The sequence below is a fragment of the Bos indicus x Bos taurus genome, chromosome 3 (genome assembly GCF_003369695.1).
Source record: "Bos indicus x Bos taurus breed Angus x Brahman F1 hybrid chromosome 3, Bos_hybrid_MaternalHap_v2.0, whole genome shotgun sequence".
NCBI lineage: Eukaryota > Metazoa > Chordata > Mammalia > Artiodactyla > Bovidae > Bos > Bos indicus x Bos taurus.
The window spans coordinates 83798429-83822607 of NC_040078.1; the positions used below are offsets into that span (position 1 = coordinate 83798429).

Sequence of the window (24179 nt, forward strand, 5' to 3'; positions counted from 1 at the left end):
CTCTCATTTATTCTTAACCTTACGAAGTACAAGAGGTTACTGTAACCACTCACGTTCATCTGTCTAGTGTCACAAGACTGAGTGATTAACACACACACACAACATCCAAAACATCAACAATCAGCTCTCTTTGCTTCCAACGCCAACACCTCATCTAACTGCGATTAGGTCTTGCCTGGGCTTCTGCTGTTTGTGTGTGTGTCTGCTGCCTAGCGTGTTACTTTTACCTTCTTATAGTCCATTATCTACCTGGTAGACTGTTTCAAGTCACCTCACTCCCTGTTAAAAAATACCCAGTGGCTTCTACTGCACACAGACTAAAACCTGAGCTTCTGACTCTGACTCACCAAACTCTCCTCTCCCTCCCACCTCACATTCCCTCCCTCTCATCCTAGCCCACCACTCCCCAGGCTCCCAATGTACCTTCTAGCTCATTCTCACTTGAGAGTTATTGTTGTTCCCTCTGCAGAGAGAGCTCTTCCTCCTAATTTTTGCATGTCTGGCTCCTTCTTATCATTTTGATTTTCTTTAAATTTCACCTTGTCTATGCAGCTTTCCCTATAACCAATCAAAGTGGTCACAAGCCACATTCTTTATTGTAATTTTAATTATCTGCAAGACACTGAACACTACCTGATAATTCTCTAAGTTTATTTATGTATTTGCTAGTTAATCTTCTCATTGGAATGTAAATTGAACCATGGCAGGGAGCCTTATCTGTTTGTTTCATAACTAGACATTTAATACCCCTAAGAGTACCTGACAAGTAATATGCACTCACTGAATACTTGTTGAATAGAAAGAATGAGCATTATACGATCAAATATTTACTAAAAGGAACACTATTCATACAGTTCATTTTGTTATGGAAGCAAAGGAAAAGTATGGAAAGATACTAAACAGTAAATATTAACTTCCTCGAGGAAGTGAGGAAAGGAAAATCAAATTTTCTAACATTGCATTGTTGATTAGTTATAATAAATATGCATTGTAGGAATTAAAAATAATCAGTTCTGTTCATTTCAGTCACTCAGTCGTGTCCGACTCTTTGCGACCCCATGAACCACAGCATACCAGGCCTCCCTGTCCATCACCAACTCCCAGAGTCTACCCAAACCCAAGTCCATTGAGTCAGTAATGCCATCCAACCATCTCATCCTCTGTTGTCCACTTCTCCTCCTGCCCTCAATCTTTCCCAGCATCAGGATCTTTTACAATGAGTCAGCTCTTCGCATCATGTGGCCAAAGTATTGGAGCTTCAGCTTCAACGTCAGTCCTTCCAGTGAACACCCAGGACCAATCTCCTTTAGGATGGACTGGTTGGATCTCCTTGCAGTCAAAGGGACTCTCAAGAGCCTTCTCACAACACCACAGTTCAAAAGTATCAATTCTTTGGCACTCAGCTTTCTTTATAGTCCAACTCTCACATCCATACATGACTACTGAAAAAACCATAGCCTTGACTAGATGGACCTTTGTTGACAAAGTAATGTCTCTGCTTTTTAATATTATTAAGTAAAAAATGAGAAGAGTATGTAATGTTCTCTCAGCAGGGAATCTCTTAGCTAATTAATCTATATATCTATCTATCCATCCATCCATTCATCTCTAGAAGCAGATCACTATGTTAGAAATCTTGAAATATTAGTAATTTCTTCATTAATAGATAAAAGTATTTAAAGACACCCAAAACCATAGTATTAAAGAGTTTTGAAACCATAAAGAAAGGTACAATACCATCATTAAAAAAGAGAATCTTCTAATAAATTCTGAAATCCTTAATTAGGATAAATTTCATATCTAGAATGAAACTTCAGGAATTTTGGAGAAGGCAGTACTCATATGATTAAGTTCTAATGTGTTTTTGGGTTTTTTTAACATTGATTTATATTACTTTACAATTATACCTCAAATACTTCATATTGTAATTAGGGAAACTCCCCAGCTAATAAACTCTGAGTTTGGAATACCAGATACTGAAAATCCATGTAACTCATTCATTAAGAGCTAATCAGGAGTTATCTTACCTCAATAGAAGTTGGGGAACTTGATGGTAATGGAAAGGGAGTAACAGCCATCTGATTGACTGCGTCTTCATTTCTGTGAACATTAAAATAGGCAGAATCAGTACACAGCAAATGCTAAGTTCTTGGCTCAAATTAGAATCATTTTGTCAGTTCTGAGTTGAAAATGCACACACAGCACTACAGAATTTTTAAAAATGTAAATATACACTGGCTTCAAGCACGCAAAGCCATTAGGCACAAACAGAGATGTATTACTCAAGGGAAACTAAGATACAATTATTAGTGACAAAGAATGATGATGCTAGAAGTTGGCCAACTTCTGCTTGGTAAGTCAGGTGCTGCAGAGGATACTTTTGGAAAGGTGAATAAACAGTAAAAGATATATCTCCTACAGAACCACTGCCTACATACCATTTCTAGTAATGTAGTGGAAGTAAGCCCAAACCATCAGAACTGGTGTTCTAGGAGTTGTTCTGTCCCTGACCCCCAGTAATGAAGTTTCAACTCCCACCTCCTCTGCTCCAATTAGGGGAATGAGGAGTAGAAGGAACTTAATCCGCTTCACAGGACCAAAATAATTATCTTAAGATTTATGTGAACTTTAGGTTTCACAATATAAAACAAAGAGACTTCTTACTGGTGTGCAAAGATCTAAGAGCGTTCACAGATCTCCATGTCTGGTGTACATATGACAGCCACTGCCTGATTTAGGAGGGCACTCAAATGCACTTTTCGCATTTTATTTTTTATGTCTCATCAATTGGAAAAAGATCCATTGGTCGATGTCATTCCTACTTTGAGGCTTTAATCACATCACTGCCTTTACCTGAAATACCTTTCTTTATATTAAATCTATACCCTACTCATCTTTCTCAATAATCTCAACTATGTTTATTTCCCTTAATTAAAAGACTATATATTGATGTCTTCCAAATTCACATTTAGCTTGGATATTTTTCTGTACCTAGGATCTGCAAACCCAACACCTACATTATATTCCACTAGAGGTCTTAGGCAATGGCACCCCACTCCAGTACTCCTGCCTGGAAAATCCCATGGATGGAGGAGCCTAGAAGGCTGCAGTCCATGGGGTCGCTGAGGGTTGGACATGACTGAGCGACTTCACTTTCACTTTTCACTTTCACACATTGGAGAAGGAAATGGCAACCCACTCCAGTGTTCTTGCCTGGAGAATCCCAGGGATGGGGGAGCCTGGTGGGCTGCCGTCTATGGGGTCACACAGAGTCTGACAGAACTGAAGTGACTTAGCAGCAGAAGCATCAGCAGCAGAGGTCTTAGAAACATTTTAAATAAAACAGAGTTCTTTATCCCACTCAGCTCCCAAAGGGTTCCATAGTCAACTTCCTCCCCACCTTAGTAAATATCAACAATACTCACCCAGTTGTTTAGCCAGGAACCTAAAGTCATTCTTGAATACTCTCACCCCTCAACTGTATATCCAATCCATCAAGATGTCTTATTGATTCAACCTTTAAAATGTATTTTGAATGGTTTCATTTCTTTCCATCCTATCCTGGTACAAGTTATCATCATTTCTTTTCTGAATTAAAGTAAAAACCTCCTATTTGGTCTCCCTACTTATACTGTTCATCCTCTGTCCATTCTTCACCCAGCAGTTATTACAGTTCTAAAACATAAATCTGATTATATTTCTACCCTCTGCTTAAGATCCCTATGATTCCTTAATGCATGAGGATCAAGTCCAAAATTGTTAGGGAAGTTATCAGGTGTTGAGGGATCTGGCCCCAGCCCCCACCTTTGAACTTGTCTTGTTCTCACTTCTCCTTCCCCACTCTGCTCAAACTCAGCTACACAGGCCTTCTTTCCATTTCTCAGCTGAGCCAAGCTCCATCCACCTCATGGCCTTTTCTCTTCTTCTTTTTTGTTCTGAATGCTTGGTGCCCAAATCCTTTGTCTGATTTTTTAAAATTCATAGGTCACAATAAATGTAATTTCTGGAAACAAGCATTCCAGGACTTCCACTATATGCTTGTAGCACTTATCTATAATCCTAGATCTGTTTACTTTCACAGTTTACTTCACTGGTTTGTATGCACATTGGTTTCAAATCTGTCTTCCCCTTAGACGGTAAGCACTCCAAGGACAGGACTCATATCCTCCCTACTATTATATCATCTAAGGCAAACACAGTGCCTGGCAAACTGTCTGTACAGTAAGTCCACTACGTGTAAACGAGTTCTGTTCCGAGAACACATTCGTTAAGTGCAACTTGTTCGTAAGTTCAACAAAGCCTAGGTACCCAACTAACATAATTGGCTATATAATACTATATTATAATAAGTTTATAATACTTTTCACAAAAATACTATATTAAAAAATACAAAAATAAAGAAAATACATTTAATCTTACAGTATAGTACCTTGAAAAGTACAGTAATACAGTACAATAGTTGCCATACCGCAGCTGGCATCAAGTGAACAGGCAAGAAGAGCTACTAACTAGAGGAGGGAGAGGAGATGGGAGATGGTAAAGCTGAAGGATCATCAGCAATAAGAGACAGAGGGCAAGCTGCAGTTTCACTCACAGCTGACAGTGATGGAAAGCATATTTACATCTTTGAAAGTTCACAACTTGAAGATTCTTATGTAGGGGACTTACTAAACACAGTTATTTTAAGGGACTTCCCTAGTGGTCAAGTGGATACCACTCTGCACTCTCAATGAAGGAGGCCCAGTTTGATCCTGGAAACTAAGATGGCAAATATTGCAAATGAGCTGGCATGATGTAGCTAATGAGCCTGCACGCTATAACCAGAGAAAGCCCATGCTTTCTCTTTCTATAACTAGAGAAGCTTGTGCACTACAATGAAGACCCAGTGCAGTCAAAATAAATAAAATAAATAATGTAACAATCACTCACTTCAATAAGGAGACAGAAGTAGTTTCAGTTCTAGAACTACCACTGACCTTAAGATTTTGGGGAAATCACTTCTAAGAAAATCAGTTTCCTGACCTCTTAAGTAAGTAGGTTGAACTGTAAAACTTCTAAGCTGATAAAAATTCTTCTGGAATAAGGCAGAACATAAATAAAGAGATGAGGTCTAGGTCCCATATCTTGCTTTCAGTCGGTCAGTCAGTTCATTCGCTCAGTCGTGTCTGACTCTTTGCAACGCCATGGACTAGAGCACACCAGGCCTCCCTGTTCATCACCAACTCCTGGAGTTTCCTCAAACTCATGTCCATTGAGTTGGGCTTTAACCTTTTAAAATTCTTGAATTATCTAGCACACCAGCCAAACCAAAGCAAAAGGGAGAAAACTAAAATCACAAAGTGACACAGAGCATGAAGAATATGTCTATTTCTTCTGACAGCATTATAGATGCCTTAAGCACGCACTGTTAATGTTAAGAGATGGCTGTTGTTTTTCAGGGAGTACAATCCACTCCTCAGCAGTTTTCTCATACACAGAAGAAGCAATCAGTTACCCCTGGGTAAGTAACAGCATTTTCCCAGAGGTGATTTCCTTTCCCACTCAGGTTCCTCCAGGGAAAAACACAATAGAGCTCAGCTCTAGCTTAGAACTGAAAACCAACAGAACATGTCTGCTCCAGATTCAGAGCCCATGGGGCAGAGTGTATTTGGCAGTAATTAAGCATGATGGCCTTTCATATCTCTTTCAAAGGTTACAAGCATTAAAAATATAGCTGCACATAAGTTTTTATTGAGAAATAATGATTAACTGGACCAAGTTATCACTTCATAATTTAATAATTTCCCCCCAAATAGTATGACTTTAATGGCTTTTAAAGTCCATATTAATTTTTTTAAACCTTACAGAATAGAAAACTTCAGTGGAGAGAGGAAAGCTTCTATAAGAAGTTACAGTTGATAATCCTTCACAATCCACTCATCAGTGAGTGTTCACAGACTTTGTCATCATGGCAGCAATTTTTTTTTAGTTGGAGTATAATTGCTTTGTGTGTGTTAGTTGCTTAGTCTTGTCTGACTCTTTGCGATCCTATGGACTGTGGCCTGCCAGGCCCCTCTATCCATGGGATTCTCCAGGCAAGAATATTGGAGAAGGTTGCTATACCCTCCTCCAGGGGATCTTCCCCACCCAGAGATGTTACTCATGTCTCCTGCGTTGCAGGCAGATTCTTTACCATCTGAGCTATAGGAAGTCCCTAATAATAATAATTGCTTTACAATGTTGTATTAGTTTTTGCTGTACAACAATGCGAATCAGCTATATATGTGCATGTGTGTATATACATATACACACATATATCCCCTCTTGAGCCTCCATCCCACTGTCCCCATCTCACCCCTCTAGGTCATCACAGAGCACTGAGCTGAGCTCCCTGTCCTATACAGCAGCTTCCCACTAGCTAGCTATTTTACACATGGCAGTGTATTCATGTCACTCTCATTCTCTCAATTCATCCCACCCTCTCCTTCTCCCTCTGGTGTCCACAAATCTGTTCTCTCCATTTGCGTCTCTATTCCTGCCCTGCAAATAGGTTCATCAGAACCATTTTTCTGGATTCCATATATATGTATTAATATATGATATTTATTTTTCTCTTTCTGACTCACTTCACTCTGTATGACAGACAAGACAATTTTAAAGAGAAAGAAGTGGGAAGAGGGAAACTAAAGGAGAGAAAGCAGTTATGCTTCACAAGGGCAGTTAGCCTAAAAGACTTCTGGGGATCCTCTGACCTCTCAAAGTCCATGATTCACAAGGAATGAAACCTATTTGCTTCATAATTAACTTTTCATTTCCAGTATAATCAACACAAATTTCTTACATCTTGGTGCCCCATACAGCACACAATCAGAAATTGTAGTTGAACTTATTTGCTGGTATTTGCATTTATTTTGCATGATTTGTATCTTTTTAAAAGTCTATTTTATTGAAGCATAATTGATTTACAATGTTGTATGAATTTCTACTACAAAGCAAAGTGATACAGTTATACGAATATGGTTATTCATAGAGGTTCCTCAAAAGACTAAAAACATAGTTGCCATATAATCCTGCAATCCCACGCCTGGCATATATCCAGAGGGGAGATCATATACATGTATATATATAAAACATAGATATATATACATCCTTTTTCATATTCTTTTCTATTATTATATTATTCTATGATATCATTTCTATTATCATAGAATAATGAATATAGTTCCTTGTGCTATATATTAGGACTTGATTGTTTATTCTCTATATAATACCTTGCATCTGTGAATCCCAAAGCCCCAATCCATCTCTCTCCAAAGCCCTCCCCCCTTGGCTACCACAAGTCTATTTTCTGTGTCTGTGAGTCTGTTTGTGCTTTGTAGATAAGTTCATTTGAGTTATATTTTAGATTCCACATATAAGTGACCTCAGTGTGGTATCTGTCTTTTTCTTTCTGACTTCATTTAGAATGTAATCTCTAGGTCCATCCATGTTGTTCCAAATGACATTGTTTCATCCTTTTTGATGACTGAGTAATATTCCACTGTATAAATATTCTTTATCCATTTATCTATGAATGGATATTTAGGTTGTTTCCATGTCTTGACTATTGTAAGTAGTGCTACAATGAACACTGGGGTGCATTCATCTTTTTGAATTATAGTTTTCTCTGGATACATGCCCAGGAGTGGGATTTTACATACAGCAACTCTATTTTTGCTTTTTGAGGAACTTCCATTCTGTTTTCTATATCAGCTACACCAATTTACATTCCTTGTTGAGGATGTAACAGCTGTTGGCAGACAGACAGTGGACTTCTATCATGGATAAAAGTGAGATTTCCAAGGTATGGAAGCCTATATAGGTATGTCCTTATCACTGGACTTGCCATGCTCTATTAAAATTATTTGTGCTATTCTCTCTCCTTTTTAAACACAGAGATAGGATCTTATTTCTTTATGTCCTCTGCTTGTAGCAGAATACCTAGGAGAGAGTAAGTATACTATAAATGTCTATTGAGTAAAAGAGGTCTTAACAAGCAGGAAAAGATATGAAGCAGAACTATCAAAGGTGTGCCCTATGCTTTCCAAGCTTCTTTACCAATTAGTGATGATGTGCTGGCTGCAGTCAGCCAGCAATTGGTACTTACCAAATTAATGAACATTTCTTGGGGTGTCTGCCCAACTCACAGTGATTCCATGGATGATCTATACTATGTAACACTAACAGTTGGCCTCACCTTCAGTGGATTTAAGAAGCAGACATCTGTCTCATTTTAAGCAGATCAGATTCTTTCTCCCAGGGACTGAAAATTTAGAACAGACTCAAAGAGACTCAAGAGTGTGGTATCTAGACAATGCCAATGGGGATAGTCAAGACTAAACAATAAGGTTAGAACTTCCTTCTGGTGATGTCTCTGGAGTTGCCCCGGTTCCTTCTCTTCAGAGTCTCAGCTGCATGACTTATTCTTAAGAGTCCACAAGATAGCCTTGTATTCTTACAATACATTCTCCTTTTAATTTATGCTGGCTAGAGTTTAATTGATTGCAGCTCAACAATATAGCTCTGAATTTATTTTGAATATATTCATTGGTTTATTTAACAAATATTTATGCTATGAAAACAAAGATGAATAAAACATGATTCCTACCTTTGATGATGTTAGCAATTAGTGAGGAACACAGCTAAATAAACAGACAATTACGACAGTGGAATTTCTATCTAGGGACTATCAGTGTAGTTTTTCTCCAAAAGGATACTAGGAACATACCCAATTTCAGTTTTTTGTTTGCAGAATATATTTATATTTATGACAAAGACATATTCTGGATCCTGATTTCAATTCAATGCTGTTATATTCACATTGGTAAAAATCATGCAACATGTATTGGGCAGAATTCTAAGAGGTCTCCCAAGACACCTGCCTTCTGGCTTACAGGTTGTAAATAGGATGAATTTCACTTCCATGATTAGGTTATATTACATAGCACTGATGACCTTAAGATAAAGGCAGATTACCGTGTTGGGCAAGACCTAATCACATGTCCCCTTTAAATCTGGAAATTTCACTTCTTGGAGCCTCATTGTCTTGATCTTTAAAGTTAGTAGGTTGACCTTCAAGAATTCTAAGGAATGTCAGGAGGTCAGAGATAGAAAGTCAGAGATTACAAGTATCATCTCTGGCTTGAGAATAAAAGGGCCCTCATGGCAAATAATGTGAATGACCTTTAAAAACTAAGAGAAATCTCTAACTAAGAACCAAGAAGGAACCTCCACACTGTACCAAAACCTGATCTAAAAGGATATGTGTGGGTGAATGCTAAGTTGCTTCAGTCGTGTCCGACTATTTGTGACCCAGTGGACTGTAGCCCGCCAGGCTCCTCTGTCCAAGGGATTCTCCAGGCAAGAATACTGGAGTGGGGAAGGGATATAGGCACCCCAACAGTGCATTCACACAGCACTGTTTACAACAGCCAAGACATGGAAGCAACCTAAACGCCAACTGACAGGGATGGATAAAAAAATATAGTACATGTATACAATAGAGTATTACTCAGCCTGTAAAAAGAATGAAAGAAGGCCACTGCAGCAACATGGATGGACCCAGAGGTTGTCATATTGGGTGAAGTAAGTCAGACAGAGGAGAAATATTGTGTGACATGCCTTATATGTGGAATCTAAAAAGAAATGATACAAATGAACTTACAAAACAGAAAGAGACTCACAGACTTAGAGAACGAACTTATGGTTGCAGGGGGAACGAACAGAGCGAAAGGATAGTTGGGAGTTTGGGATGTACATGTATACACCACTATATCCATTTTAGGATAACCAACAAGCAAATAGAAGGCGAAAAATGTGGAAGCAGTGACAGATTTTCTTTTCTTGGGCTCCACAATCATTTCCGGCAGTGACGGCAACCATGAAATTAAAAGACGTTTGCTCCTTGCAAGAAAAGCTATGACAAACTTAGACAGCATATTAAAAAGTAGAGACGTCCTTTTTCTAACAAAGGTCTGTATAGTCAAAGTTATGTTTTTTTCTGTCAGGTACAGATGTGAATGCTGGACAATAAAGAAGGCTGAGTGCCAAAAAATTCATGCTTTCAAATTGTGGTGCAGAAGAAGACTCTTGAGAGTCTCTTGGACTGCAAGGAGATCAAATCAGTTAATACTAAAGATCAGATCAGATCAGATCAGATCAGTCGCTCAGTCATGTCCGACTCTTTGTGACCCCATGAATCGCAGCACACCAGGCCTCCCTGTCCATCACCAACTCCCAGAGTTCACTGAGACTCATGTCCATCGAGTCAGTGATGCCATCCAGCCATCTCATCCTCTGTCGTCCCCTTCTCCTCTTGCCCCCAATCTCTCTCAGCATCAGAGTCTTTTCCAATGAGTCAACTCTTCGCATGAGGTGGCCAAAGTACTGGAGTTTCAGCTTTAGCATCATTCCTTCCAAAGAAATCCCAGGGCTGATCTCCTTCAGAATGGACTGGTTGGATCCCCTTGCAGTCCAAGGGACTCTCAAGAGTCTTCTCCAACACCACAGTTCAAAAGCATCAATTCTTCAGCGCTCAGCCTTCTTCACAGTCCAACTCTCACATCCATACATGACCACAGGAAAAACCATAGCCTTGACTAGATGAACCTTTGTTGGCAAAGTAATGTCTCTGCTTTTGAATATGCTATCTAGGTTGGTCATAAGTAATCAACCCTAAATATTCATTGGAAGGACTGATGCTGAAGCTTAATTTCCAATAGTTTGTCCACCTAATGCGATGAGCCGACTCATTGGAAAAGACCTCCTTGATGCTGGGAAAGATTGAAGGCAAAAGGAGAAGAGGGTGGGCAGAGAATGAGATGGTTAGATAGCTTCAGTGACTCAAAGGACATGAGTTTGAGCAGACTCCAGGAGATAGTTGTGGAGCCTGGGGAGCCTGGCTCCCAGGGAGCCTGGCTTATTGCAGTCCATAGGGTCACAAAGAACCATGGCAACTGAAGAAAAAAAACAAGGACAAGCACAGGGAACTCTATTCAGTGTTATATGGCAGCCTGGATGAAAGGGGTGTTTGGGGCTGCATGGACACATGTATAGCAGTAGTAGTAGATGCTGAGTTGTGCCTGACTCTTTGCGACCCCATAGACTGTAGGCCACCAGGCTTTTCTGTCCATGGGTTTTGCCATGGAGTGGGTTGCCATTTCCTTCTCCAGGATACATGTATGCTGCTAAGTTGCTTCAGTCGTGTCCTACTCTAGCGACCCCATGGACTGCAGCCTACCAGGCTTCTCTGTCCATGGGATTTTCCAGGCAAAAGCACTGGAGTGGGGTGCCATTGCCTTCTCCAAGGATACATGTGTATATACGACTAAAACTATCACAGCATTATTAATTGATTACACCCCAAGACAAAATAAAAAGTTTAAAAGAAAAAAAAAAAAGAACCAACAAGGAAATAAACTTAACAAGAATGAGCCTGGAAGTGAATTTTTCCCCAAGGCTCTAGAAGAGAAGTCAATCTAGCCAACATCTTGATTTCTGCTTTGTGATATATTAAATAGAGAGCCCAACCCCTCTGTGTCAGACTTCTGACCTACTGAACTACCAGATAATAAATGTGTGTTGGTCTAAGCCATTAATGGTCTAAGCCATTAAATTTTTGGTAGTTTGTTACACAACGAGAAAAGTAATATATAGCAAAATGTATTGATTTGGAAAACGTGATCACCAGAAGCATAACTTTTGAGTTCTTACCATGTACCACTGTTCTAACCTTTTTTACATGTTAACTCATTTAACCTTCATAACAGCTCTATGTGGTAATTGCAATTATTTTCTTCACTTTACACAGAGATTAAGATACCTGACCAAAGTCTCAAAGCTAATAAATAGCAAGCTGAGGCTAAAATCCAGCTATCTGGTTTCCAAACCTACTCTTTTAACTATTGTATTATGGTGTTTCCCATTTCAATAGCTTGACCCCAAGCCACAAATATCTTCTTCTCTCATATACCCAAGCTATTATCCCCAGATCCACCTTGGGGAAAAGTTCTACTGGGTCACAATTTACTCCTAAATTTATTTCACAATTTTCTTCAAGATGAAGGTGCAGTACAGAGTTCTAAGTTTGTTCACTCTGACTTGATCAACTTTTCATACTTAAGTTTGGAGTGTCACATCTACATTACCCATCCCTCGTATAAATATAATGACTATACAATGCTTTGAAACATTCATTGTGCTTGATAGTGCAGGGCGGGTGGTGAACAGTACAGTGGAGTGTAATTCTCCCAGTGCTCCCCTGTGATAGTAATTAGGGATATTCATAAATCCTCTGGCCTGTGTTTTTCTTCACCTTTAAAACTGAACCAGTACTTGATTAACTGTGTTTGCTTTTCTGCCCTGGTGATTAAGGAAACACAAGCTGAGCTGGAACTTCTGTTGCCTGGGTACCTGAAGGACCATAGTGAGCAGAGAGGCCCCCTTGCTGAGCCCCGGTGGACATGTAACTTGAGAAAGAAATAAATTTTTGTTGTTTTAAGCCACTGAGATTTGGGTTGTTAGTTACTGAAGCATAACTGAGTCTATCCTGACTCAAATATGTTCTAAACAAGTTTATTCTATAACTTTTCCCCCCAAAAAATCATGCTTATACTTTAATCAGAATAGCTAAAAACTGGAAACAACCCAAATATCCACCTTCAGGAGGATGGATCATCAAATTGTGGTATATTCACAGATTGGGGTGGTATTCCTCAATAATTTAAGGAACTATTGATATACATGACAACAAGGGTAAATCTTTTAAAAATTATATAAAATGAAAGAAACCAGACACAAAATAATAGATGCTGTTTGATTTTTTTTTTCGTGAAGCTCAAGAAAAGTTAAAACTAATCTTTGGTGACAGAAATCAGAAGTGTTTGTTCTGGGGGGAGGAACTAACTGGAAAAGAGCACCAGGAAACTTGCCAGGTGAATGACTTTCTTATATTTTTGTTTTGGGTGATGGCCACACAGGCATATATTTTATATTATCAAAACCCAACAAATTGAACACTTAAAATGTATTGCACTGAGTAGACATTATATCCCAGTTAAAAAATGAATTCAGGATTATCTATAGTGTAAGACAACGAGGTGCTATTCTGGAAAGAAATCCAGTCCTAAGGACACCTAGGTAAATGTACAGTTCTATCTTCAGTTCCATCAGTAAGACATAAACAATATACTAAGCAACTCTTTAAAAATCTTACTTCTTAATCTATAAAATTAGGATAATATATTCTAATAGAATTAAGAGATAATATATCATAACACTAAAGCATAGTAACAATGTTGTTGTTCTTGTTTAGTCACTAACTCATGTCCAGCTCTTTGCGACCCCATGGACTGTAGCCTGCCAGGCTCCTCCGTCCACAGGATTTCCCAGGAAAAGAATCTTGGAGTGGGTTGTCATTTCCTTCTCCAGGGGATCTTCCTGACCCTGTGTTTGAACCTTATCTCATAGTAACAATAGTTTACATTCAATGTTTTAGGATATAAATTTTAAGTCTCAGATTCTTACATCCAGGAGCAAAGTTCTCAGTTACTCTTAATTCATTCAACCATCAACCCTTATACCCAAAGAAATTATCAAGTCTGAAGGATTCATTCTCAAGACTTCATTTTTTTTCCGCTTTTCTTCTGATCCTACGTCACCATTCTAATTCAAGTACTTTTCACGTTAACAACAGTGTCCCTGCTGCTTTCCTTGTCCTGCTTTCTCTGGTCGCAGTCAATCCAAATCACTCCCTTCTCAACTGTGAAAACCCCTCTGTGCAAGGGGTTTTCAAGCCTGCAAACACACTGTGAATAACCCAAAGCATACAGTTCCCTCTTTTGGTGCTTGTTTTGCTTGATGTATAGTTATATATGTGCATGTCTTATATAGTATTTGAGATACAGTAGGTACTCAAGATGGAAAAGGCGATGGCACCCCACTCCAGTGCTCTTGCCTGGAAAATCCTACGGACGGAGGAGCCTCGTAGGCTGCAGTCCATGGGGTCACGAAGAGTCAGACACGACTGAGAGACTTCACTTTCACTTTCATGCATTGGAGAAGGAAATGGCAACCCACTCCAGTGTTCTTGCCTGGAGAATCCCAGGGATGGGGGAGCCTGGTGGGCTGCTGTCTATGGGGTCGCACAGAGTTGGACACAACTGAAGCGACTTAGCAGCAGCAGCAGCAGGTATTCAATAAATACTTAAATTTGTTCATGCGGTTTGGACTTTTTTTTCCTATATAAATATTCTCAGGTAGCATTAACTAGCTCTTGCTGTATCCACTTCTACAACAGTAATCTCTCTCTCCTCTGAATTTCTAAACTGCTTACATGAGTTTTCTCAGCAACTTTTTTCTGTTCTTCTAAGTATACACATGTCACATACAGAGATTTGTTGATAAAACCCTTTATGTTTATATCTTATCCCTCAAAGTTGTAATCATAATTAAATTGTAGTAAGAGATTTCAATAACATGCTATTTGAAGCATCAATCCAGCAATCATTGACTAATGCCTTAGGATTAAATATGAGATTCTCTCTCTAACATAAGCTCTAAAAGAATGCTACAAATTGTAGTTAAATGAAAGATTAATGAGATATGAAAAGAATGTATTTATCCTTCAGGAAAAGACACTGAGCCTATGACAAAATTTTCTGAATGATGAAAAAAAGACATCTGATGTAATGAGCTGTATGTGCCTGCATGTGTTTGTAGAATTCCACGATTTTCAATTTATTAGGGTCTGAGATCCAACCAGTCCATTCTGAAGGAGATCAGCCCTGGGATTTCTTTGGAAGGAATGATGGTAAAGCTGAAACTCCACTACTTTGGCCACCTCATGAGAAGAGCTGACTCATTGGAAAAGACTCTGATGCTGGGAGGGATTGGGGGCAGGAGGAGAAGGGGACGACAGAGGATGAGATGGCTGGATGGCATCACTGACTCGATGGACGTGAGTCTGGGTGAACTCCGGGAGCTGGTGATGGACAGGGAGGCCTGGCGTGCTGCGATTCATGGGGTCGCAAAGAGTAAGACACGACTGAGCGACTGAACTGAACTGAACTGAACTGAGATATCTCCAAGGAGCCATTTTCCTTCTTTTAAAAGTAAAAGTGTGTTCCGTCCTAAAATGTATATGGAATAGCCAAAACAATCTTGAAAAAGAAGAACAAAGTTGGAGGTCTCACCCTTCCTAATTTCACAATATACTACAATGCTATAGTAATCAAAACAGTGTAGTACTGGCTTAAGAACAAACGCATAAACCAATGGAATACAATAGGAAGCCCTGAAATAAATCCTCAATGTAGGGTCAAATGATTCCAACAAGGGCGCCGGGATTATTCAATGGGAGAATGGATGATCTTTTCAACAAATGGTACAGGGGAAACCTGGATATTCACATGCAAAAGAATGAAGTTGGATTATTCCCCTATAGCATATACAAAAATTAACCCAAAATGGATCAAAGACCTAAACATAAGAGCTAAAATTATAAAACTGTTACAAGAAAACATGGGGAAATTCATGACATTGGATTTGGCAATGATGCAATATCTTGGATCTGACACCAAAAGCCCAAGCAATAGCAAATAGATAAATTGGACTACATTAACATGAAAAGCTCAGTGGATCAACACAGTGAAAAAGAATCTATGGAATGAGAGAAAACTTTTGCAAATTATATATCTGATGATGAGTTAATATCCAGAATACATAAAAGAATTCCTAAACTCACCAACAAAACAACCTGACTAAAAGACAGGCAATGACTTGAAAAGATATCTCTCCAAAGAAGAAGTCATACCCAATAGTCATACCAAACTACTATCAAAAAAAAGAAAGAAAATAGTAAGAGTTGGTGAGGTTGTAGAGAAACTGGAACCCTTACCCACAGTCAGTAGGAATGTAGTATGGTGCAGTTGCTATGAGAAATACAGTAGTTCCTCAAAAAATTAAAAATAGAATTATCACATAATTCAGCAATTCCACTTCTGGATATATATGGGAAAGAATTGAGAATAGAGTCTCAAACAGACATCTGTACACTCATGTTCATAGTACTATTATTCACAATAGTTAAAAAGTAGAAGCAACCCAATTGTTTCTCAACAGATGAATGGATAAACACACAATGGAACATCATTCAGTTTTTAAAAAGGAAGACAATTCTGATGTATGCTGCAACATGGATGAATCTTGAAAACATTGTGATAAGTAAATAAGCCAGTAGCAAAAGGATAAATACTGTATGTGTCCACTTTTATAAGGTATCCAGTGTAGTTAAATTCAGAAAGCAGAAAGATAGTTGCCAGGAGGTGAGGGAAAGGAGAGAATGGGGTGTTACTTGTCAATGGGTATGGATTTTCAGTTTTGCAAGGTGGGTGTAAACTGTTTTGTAGATAGATGGTGGTGATGGTTGTACAATAATATGAATATACTTAATGCTACTTAATTGTACACTTAAAAATGGTTAATAAGGTGGATTTTATGTTATGCATATTTTATCACAATTTAAAAAATTGACTAAGACAAAAAAGTACAAGTGTGATGAGAATACATTTGAATTACATTATCACTTAAAATCATTTTGTCTTCAGAACAGATCTGGTCTTGCCTCTTAGAAATTCATTTTCACTAAACCCGTAGAATCTTATTTCATGTCAACAAAATAGGATTATATCAAAAGTAGAAGCTATGTGCCTGAATTCAACCTGGATTCCCAAGCAAGCTGATTTAATTTTGTGCAACCTGTTCTATACGGAATGATCACTACTACAATCTGGAGCCTCGCACACTGCTTAGGTGCATATACACACAAAGCTGCATAAATGAGGAACGTACGAACACAACTAAACAGGCCTAGGTAATTTTTTTTCTGCCTGTACTAAAAATAGTGATGGGAGATACTTGAGGACAGGAAAAGTAAAATCTATATTTGCTGTATTAATTGAAACATGACAATAAACTAACATTGATCCAGGAAAGTTCTATGCAAATGAACCAGAAGTAACATGTAAAACAAAGCAAATCATTACATCTCAGTGGGAGCAAAACTCCTTTCTGAAAAGATTCCAGGAGACATTTCTAACTATATGAACACACTAAATAGTTTCTAATTCCCAACTGGAAGAAACCACCAAAATAGCTGACCATGCTGAATCTGAAATAAATGTCCACTGACAGTGGAATTATGACCTCTATTTCCTTGGCATTCCAAACAATGTCAGGCACTAATGAGGGCTGCTGGGAGTAACTCAGCATCTAGGCCCACAGTTTGCAAAGGTGGCCCCAGGCAAGTTCTAAATAATGATTGCCAATTGTACAGAGGAAAAGTTGACTCAAAATATCTCACAGTGCAGGTTGGTGGGAGAGTTAACATAGGGAGCTTTAGGACTGGATGGGATAAATGACAGCCTATCAGGTTTCTCATAGAGACTCTTTCTAAAGATAGTACAGTAGATACTCACAGCCATTCTTCTCTTGATCCTGTCAGGAACAGCCTGAATGTCGTTCAGACATCCAGTCCTCACCGTAAGGCCATGAACTATAAAAGGTGACTCTTCCTACCAAGTATAAATCTGAGTAAAATCCTGCTTGATTTCTCTGAAATCATTGTGGTAATCTCATTTCAAAAGCCAGTAGCAGTGGAAACTTGTCATACTGGGAATCCCCAGTAGGGACTTGTTTAGAGGTCTTGTGGTTCTGCTAAGGATGTCTGAAGGATAATACCTTCTCAGGATCATGGCTAAAAGCCAACATGGGACATGCATATGAGCAGAGGGAACTTGCACTGGTTGCTCATGACTTGTTCAGAGAGCTCTAATTTTATCATCCTTCCTATTCATTAGGACGCTTTGGCAGCAAGCAATAAAAAGTAATTTAGGCCAACTTAAGCTCAGATATGGAGATGACACCACCCTTACAGCAGAAAGTGAAGAGGAACTAAAGAGCCTCTTGATGGAAGGGAAAGAGGAGAGTGAAAACTCAACATTCAAAAAACTAAGGTCATGGCATCCGGTCCTATCACTTCATGGCAAATAGATGGGGAAACAATGGAAACAGTAACAGTCTTCATTTTGCTGGGCTTCAAAATCACTGCAGATGGTAACTGCAATCATGAAATTAAAAGATGCTTGCACCTTGGAAGAAGAGCTATGACCAACCTAGACAGCATATAAAAAAGCAGAGACATCAGTTTGCAGAGACAAAAGTCAGCATAGTCAAAGCTATGGTTTTTCCAGTAGTCGTGTATAGATGTGAGAGTTAGACCATAAAAAAAGCTTAGAACCAAAGAATTGATGCCTTTGAACTGTGGGGTTGGAGAAGACTGTTGAGAGTCCCTTGGGTTGCAAGGAGATCAGACTGATCAATCCTAAAGGAAATCAGTCCTGAATATTCATTGGAAGAACTGATGCTGAAGCTGAAACTCCAATACTTTGGCCACCTGATGTGAAGAACTGACTTGTTGGAAAACACCCTGATGCTGGGAAAGATTGAAGGCAGGAGGAGAAGGGGATGCCAGAGGATGAGATGGTTGGATGGCATCACTGACTTGATGAATGTGAGTTTGAGCAAACTCCAGGAGTTGGTGATGGACAGAGAAGTCTGGCGTGCTGTAGTCCATGAGGTCACAAAGAGTTAGACACGACAGTGACTGAACTGAACTAAAGCAAAAGGTAATTTATTAGAGGGATGTTGGGATCTCACAGAACACAGGCAGGCTTATATTATCAGACTTACAACAAATGAGAACTAAGAGAACTCCAGAGGACAAGGAAGCAGGAAGCAGAATGAAATCACAGCAGGCACCTTTGATCAAGGCCTGTGATTCCATGAATAAATACCATACATATAGAGTCACTCAAATTACTTGCTTTCTGTTCTAAGCCTAAGGTATCATATTGCACAAACTTAGGTCTCATGTACACCCACTGGTGACACCTTGTCAGTGAGAGAAAGATCTGGTTCCTTTAGATTCCACCTAGATTTACTATTTTTACTCTTTCATCATACTACATACATTGTGGGCGTGTATGTGTGTTCAGGGAGGGGCATCTACCAAAGGAAACAGGCATTCTACAGTGAGAGAAGTAAAAATATTGCCCCAAAAAAAGTACAAAGAAAAAACACCCCTATTATCTCTGTGACCATCACAATTAGTTGTTTCTGAGTACTAAAAGTGAAATACATATAGTCATAATTCCTACAAGCTGGTATTAAGAAATAGGAGCAATAAAGAACAAAATTTGCATTTCTATTCATGAAATAATAATAATGGTTTTCAAAGATCCTTTACAAGTAGTCAAATAAGAAAGATGGGCTTGCCTAATTTAGTGCTTACCTAATTTAGTCAATTCAGAGAAGGCAATGGCACCCCACTCCAGTACTTTTGCCTGGAAAATCCCATGGACGGAGGAGCCTGGTAGGCTGCAGTCCATGGGGTTGCTGAGGGTCGGACACGACTGAGCGACTTCACTTTCACTTTTCACTTTCATGCATTGGAGAAGGAAATGGCAACCCACTCCAGTGTTCTTGCCTGGAGAATCCCAGGGACGGGGGAGCCTGGTAGGCTGCCACCTATGGGGTCACACAGAGTCGGACACGACTGAAGTGACTTAGTGAGTGAGTGAATTTAGTCAATTAGGTAAGCACTTTACCTAATTGACTAAATGCACCTGAATTCATGTAAAATTTCTGGTTATTTCAGACAACCTAGCTACAACTACCCTCGAAAGAGGAAAAATCTATGGCTACTGTAGATATTCAAAAGAGTATGTCTTAGGCTTTCAAGATGATTTCAGAAGTGCATGACCCAATGGAATGATAACTGGATGAAACGTACACAACTTCCCAAGGTTACCACAATCTGTCAAAGGGAACGGTTTTTATTTGGATACATAAATTCCAATGCTTTTGACAAAAGATCAAAACACAAAACACTCCAATTCCACCTTGCTCTTGAACTAAAAGTCTTATAAATTCTACTTATGAATAAAAATTAATAATTAAAATTACTATTTAAAATTGATAGTACAGAAAACAAGTATTGAAGAAAGAGTCAGGATTTCAGAGCATTTGAGAGACCTATGGATCTATCACACAGTCCAACTAAACAGAGAAACAGAAGAGCCTTGAAATTGCGGGAGAGTCTCCACCCCCTACAACTCCTAACATAGTTCAGTGCTAATAACAGGCGTCTTCCTCAAAACTCCTTGTCATATATGGATGATGTTTTACTGTGCACTTGAAAAGGGGCACTGCATCCTTTAATGATCCATGAGCGTAAGAAAATGCTTATTTACAGAAATCATATCAAATGACATACGCAGCTATGTTCCTCCCTTCTAGTCTGAGCTTAAACATCTTTATCTGTGACACTTTCCCACAGGCTACAAAGACCAGGTTAGGTGTGTCTACTATATGTCCCTATAGTGTCATGGCACTTACACTGCTGGATAAGGCACCAGACTGTTTTACTCTCTGTGTCCATCCTTAGGGCAGAAATTGTGTTCTCTGTCACTCCACAGCACCAGCACAGGTAGGCACTCTGAAAATACTTATGCAATAAATGCACGAATGTTTCCTTGTGAAAGTCAAACTCATACTTGATCCCACAATCTTTTTTCCCTCCTATTTATCAAAACTAGATATAAAGAAGCAAGAGCACAATAAGGATCTTATTCAAATGGACTTTGACATTCACGTTAATTTCGAATCAATATCATCTTTTAGGGACAAGACTATAGGATAACAGGCCACACCATATTTTTTAATTATGAAAACAAGACATGTGTTCAATGGATACAGTGAAGTGGGTCCCATGGTGAGTCCACTTTCACTCGGTAGGGCTTGACAGCTAGCACTAAATCTTTCCAAGGGTTTCAGTTTCATTTGGCCTCCTTTAGCCCCAGGAGTTTTTAACAGTACACATTTTCCACATGTAATTAAGTAATGGAGAGTGAGTTGTTATACATGACATTTAATTTTCGATAGTGGGGGAAGGTATGACAAGAGCTGCAGGCGAGATCATTAATCTCCTTGGATTCTTGCACTGCCAAATACAGCAATTCATTCTTCATCATATTAATACATTGCTTCTCCTGTACTGAAATTGGAGTGCTTGTGTAGAGGAGATCATATGGACTAGGAAAACTCAGAGTTGAATGTGTGGTACATAGTAAGCACCCATAGTAAGCACAGTGTAATGCATCTAGATGATCTAGAGTAGAATCACTGAGTATACCACAGTCCAAATGTGCCACTGGGCACAATTACATGATGACAATATTGTCCAAAATCTAATAATGTGGGGAGAAAAGGGCAAAAAATGATTATATAAGTAAGCCGTGTTTGAAGGTCAAAGTGTTAGTCACTCAGTCATGTCCGAAATCTTTGTGACCCCCACAGACTGTAGCCCGCTGACCTCCTCTGTCCATGGAATTCTCTAGGCAAGAATACTGGAGTGGGTAGCCATTCCCTTCTTCAGGAGACCTTCCTGACCCAAGGGTGGAACCCAGGTCTCCTGCATTTGCAGGTGGATTCTTTACCATCTGAGCCTCCAGGGAAGCCTATGTCATGTACACACAGCAGCAACTTGCTCATTTTCCCTGATGACTCACAGACCCACTTTGTGAATTATAGATCAATTAGTGTATGAACAAAGGCAAGTGTTATGACAAGGACATGATTACATAAATGTATATCACTACAGACTAAAAGCCCTAGTTAATTAAATGTTACCTGCAGCATATTTTCACACCTTCCTGTGATTATTTTACTGCTACTCATTCTCCTAAACCTGTAGCCAATTCCCATTCTTATCTCCCTTGTCAATAAATTTAAAAAAGAGTTACTCAGGTATAAAAGCCAAAATTTTCTGTATAATGTAAATGCACAGGGAATCAACAGTTTCAACAAAGGAAGGAAATACTGCCATATAGAAGCAATAATCAAAGAAATATAACTTATAAACATTGGTTTTTAAAGTAACATTATATAACACAAGGGCTTCTCAGGTAGTACTAGTGGTAACGAACCTGCCTGCGGATGCAGGAGATGTTAAGAGATGCAGGTTCAGTTCCTGGGTTGGGAAGATCCCCTGGAGAAGGAAAATAGCAACCCACTTCTGTATTCTTGCCTGCAGAATTCCATGGACAGAGAAGCCTGTAGCCATGGGCTACCGTCCATGGGTTCACAAAGAGTCGGTGACTGAAGTGACTCAGCACACATATAACACAAAGCAAGTTATGCCATTTTAAAGAAAAGTATAATTGCATCTGTTGTACTGAGATGATTTAAGTGCTAACCTCTTGAAACCTGGTAACAAATCAGAACTTAATTGTTTCAGGATTTGGTTCCAAAATAGGCAAAACTATTCTTGTGACAATAGTCTGAAGGAGGTAATACACAGGCAGAGGTTGAAAGATGTACCTAAATGAGGGGTGAACTAGTCAATCAGCCCAAAGAAGCAAGGATGCCATGTTGCTTAGCACATAAATGCACAGGTTACCACACATGAATAGGACACCAATCTACCAAGCTACCCCTATTAGTGATGTACACAGCTAATGAACAATAAATTTTTTTCATTTAGATTTTCTTTCTTAACTCCTTAAGTGCTTTAAATTCTGTCCCTATTTAATATTACTTAGTAAAATTTATTATATTATATTGACATGAGGATTCATTCATGTTAATTAGGTTTCTCTTTATACATTCCTCCATTAATGAGCATTCTACTCCTTGTTAGAATATCAGGTCATTATTAAAAATAGACACAGAGAAGCACCAGCAGCAGTCTAGCAACAGCAGACAGGAAACTAAAAGACGTTTTAGGTAGGCTGTGTCCTCGTCTCTTATTCTAACATTTACTAGAAATGGTTGTATATAATGTCTGTAGCTATCTCTTCCAGTGCTTAACCATTTTGATGTTAATTAGAGCATTCTTAAACTGTGAATGTGATTCACTCAAAAAATAGTCAAGATTCTGGAATTAGGCAACATACATATGAGAAGTGGTTCTCTTTTCCCCTCCTCTTTCTTTCACCCTAACTACTACTTTCCTTCTCTTTTACCTCCATCCTGCCTCCCTCCCACATTTTCTGCCATCATCACCATCATCTTCATCTCTATGGCAGCCATATATGTTGAGTCCATATTTCCAGGCAATTTACATGTACTAATACATTAGACAATTTATGAACTAGCTCAGGAAACTAATCAAGCTCAAACAGCTGTGATACCATGAGTGTATTTCAAGCCCAGGCTGAGTGAATTGATGGTTTCTTTTTTAATCACTAAGCCTGAGAGTTCAGTTTTGCTTTAGAAAAGAACTGATCACTTTAGATAAGAGTTCTTAGTCAAATGATTAGTTCCTTCCCTATAGAAACGGAAGCATTAATTAATAAAATGCTGGCATGCAAATTACTAGATATGTATCTATTGAATCAAACAAAGGCTATGAGCAGAGGAACATCTTCCTTGCTTCAATTCAAGCTCTTTTTCCTTTAGACAGTCTAAAAGTAGATACAACAATAGATTGTTCAGAATCATGCCCATGTTATTTTTCTCCTTACAAAAGAAAATACAGAAAATCTTAAATTGGGGAGAGGGACTAAACTATAAGGAGTTTTATAAAACTAACTTACTATGATTGTTGCATTTGGAGAATATATGATCTGGATTGCTCAGTAAGAGTTGAAAGGAAATTTATTCTTTAAAGCTTTCTGAATCCCCACTCTGTGCTAGACACAGTAATTTAATGACCATGCAAGAAAGGTTCATAATTAGATGACATATTGATTGTACCTTGATATTTGTAAATTGCTTAAAATCATGTCTAGAAAATAAGTATTCAGCAGCATCCTCAATCACGCTTACACCATTAATTGCTGAACAAATTTTTTCCTTGATTCTGATCCCTTCTGAACAGTCCAAAATTGAAACTACCAGACACTAAATTAATGGGACTTTATTACTATTATTAAAATTTTACTCAGCTTTCTCTTCTGTCTTCTAAATAACTTCAAATCATTTAATCTTTCTTTCTTGAAGCAGGGGGTTCTATTTCCCAACTACTTAATTGCATTAAATGATTTCCTTTGGATCCTATTCAATTCTCTTTTTGTTCCCTTTAAAATGGGATGAGTCAGCAT

The 24179-nt window shown here is 38.7% G+C and overlaps 1 protein-coding gene across 4 annotated transcripts in view; it reads right to left on the reverse strand.

Moving 5' to 3' along the window:
• Nucleotides 1-24179, reverse strand: part of PATJ (PATJ, crumbs cell polarity complex component) — a 385743-nt gene that overhangs the window by 120221 nt on the left and 241343 nt on the right. For all 4 annotated transcript variants that reach the window (XM_027537066.1, XM_027537067.1, XM_027537065.1 and 1 more), the window contains exon 30: nucleotides 2028-2100. In XM_027537066.1, coding sequence (XP_027392867.1) covers nucleotides 2028-2100 — 73 coding nt within the window. The remainder of the gene's footprint in view (nucleotides 1-2027; nucleotides 2101-24179) is intronic.